At 30.3% G+C, this 1,913-nt stretch overlaps 1 protein-coding gene across 1 annotated transcript in view; it reads right to left on the bottom strand.

Annotated features, from left to right (window-relative positions):
• LOC108762719 (fatty acid synthase) overlaps nucleotides 1–1,913 on the bottom strand; it is a 40,866-nt gene that overhangs the window by 26,133 nt on the left and 12,820 nt on the right. Inside the window, exon 2 of the mRNA XM_018509847.1 lies at nucleotides 395–645. Coding sequence (XP_018365349.1) covers nucleotides 395–645 — 251 coding nt within the window. The remainder of the gene's footprint in view (nucleotides 1–394; nucleotides 646–1,913) is intronic.

Raw genomic sequence — 1,913 nt, 5'->3', positions numbered from 1 at the left:
CGTATATTGTCGGTCATGCAATTTTATTTCGTTTTGTGTAAAAATTAATTTAGGAATTCGATGTATTAAACGTTATATATATCAAAATATAAAAACTAAAAGAAGTATTAAAGATGACTAAAAGATATCCAAAGAAGTCATCTTTTAATTACCATATGGATAAGACTATAAGATGACCAGCAGTGCGACATCTGTCGTCTTTTAGGTATCTTTTCGTCGACTATATTCTTTCACTAAAAGATATCCTTATAACAATTTAGTTGTCTTTTAGTCATCTTTTAGACGACTTTGTGCTCTCTGGATATATATATATATATTATTTCGCCTCTATATATATCTCTCTCTATATATATATCTATATATTTCGCCTCTATACATATATATCTTTTTTTACCTGAGTGTCTGTAAAAATTAACTTTCTTTGTGTTTCAATAGAAGATGACCCTATAATTACGGCAGTATTTTTTCCTTGTAATTGCTTTGGATTGATCCCCGCATCGATAATTGCTTCATAAGAATGTTCCAATAACATTCTCGCATCAGGTACAAGTGTGTGTGCTTGCTCAAAAGATAATCCAAAAAAATCCGCATCAAATTTTTCTATATTATTAACTGTTCCTATACGGCGTGAAAATTCCGCATGATCTAAAAATAGATATATTCACATAAGGATTTTATGTTCTTTGATTATCATTTTGTATGAAATTTTAATGAGATATACTCTTTTGTTGATAAATAAATAGTACAGAAGGAATGACATATACTATCTTAACCAAACAGGCGTAATTGTAAAAGTATAATGCATAACTATTAGAGTAATTGTTATTTTAACAACTTTTGAAATTTAATCGGGACATTCCCTAAAGTCATTAAATATCTAAAAAAATAATACCAGATTTTTTTCAAATTTTTTGAACACACAATTTCAACCTACGCTATCGAGGCACGGATATGTGGAAAAACATCTTTATGAACAAAATTCGGTCGACGCTCTAATTCTTAACAAACATAGCAGAATAAAAAAAGTATGTAAACTCTGCCCCCACAGCAATCGAGCGCAAATTGGTGTCATTAGTTGGCACTCTTGAGACGTAAAACTTCCCCAAATATTAGCCTCAAAATTGCATTTTTTGGGGAGTTATGGAAAGGAAAAGCGAAATTAAAAAAGTGGTTTTCTTCATAAACGACTATACCGATTTTAATGAAAAAAATATATGTTATAAACATCGTTTAGATAAGTTGAAAAACATTTTTTGAAATTTTTAAGATGAAAACAAAACCATTAAAAAAATTTTGTATTTTTTATGAATTTTTTTTTGTGATATTTTTGAGTGACCACTTTTATACTTCATAAAAATAATCTGTAGATTCTCTACTTTAACATATATTTTTTTTTAATTGATCGGAGTGGTGGAACATGGTTAAAAAAAACAATCATTCGCGCAACGCCATGCCGACTGAGCGACCGCGGCCCGACGCGCTGTGGCACATGGCGGCTGTTGCCATAGTACTATATACTAATCTTGTTGCAGTGTTACAATGTTTAATTGCCAAGTAAATTGATAGAGACAAATATTTTATTATTGCCTACACATTTATTCAGTGAACATTACAATTATAATAATATATAATATTACATATTTCCATTAAGGGTAGGGGAAAGTGGGCGAATTGTGCGCACCTAAGGGATATTTATTTTTTTGGGATGGCTTTCTAAGATCAAAGCGATATAAATATGGAAGTAGAAACTATAAACATTCTTCTACCATTACGTATTCTTATCTTGAACAGATTTTCATTCTATAAGGTTGTATTTGGCAAAAAGAAAAAAACAGAAAAGCTAAAAAATTTCTCGCGCGTCGGGTAATTATGCGCAAAACAAAAGTCGTAAGAAATGAATGAATTGTGGAATG

The sequence above is a fragment of the Trachymyrmex cornetzi genome, unplaced genomic scaffold (assembly GCF_001594075.2).
Source record: "Trachymyrmex cornetzi isolate Tcor2-1 unplaced genomic scaffold, Tcor1.1 scaffold319, whole genome shotgun sequence".
Taxonomy (NCBI): domain Eukaryota; kingdom Metazoa; phylum Arthropoda; class Insecta; order Hymenoptera; family Formicidae; genus Trachymyrmex; species Trachymyrmex cornetzi.
The sequence above is the reverse complement of the archived record's forward strand: the minus strand, read 5'-3'. Positions and strand labels throughout refer to the sequence as shown.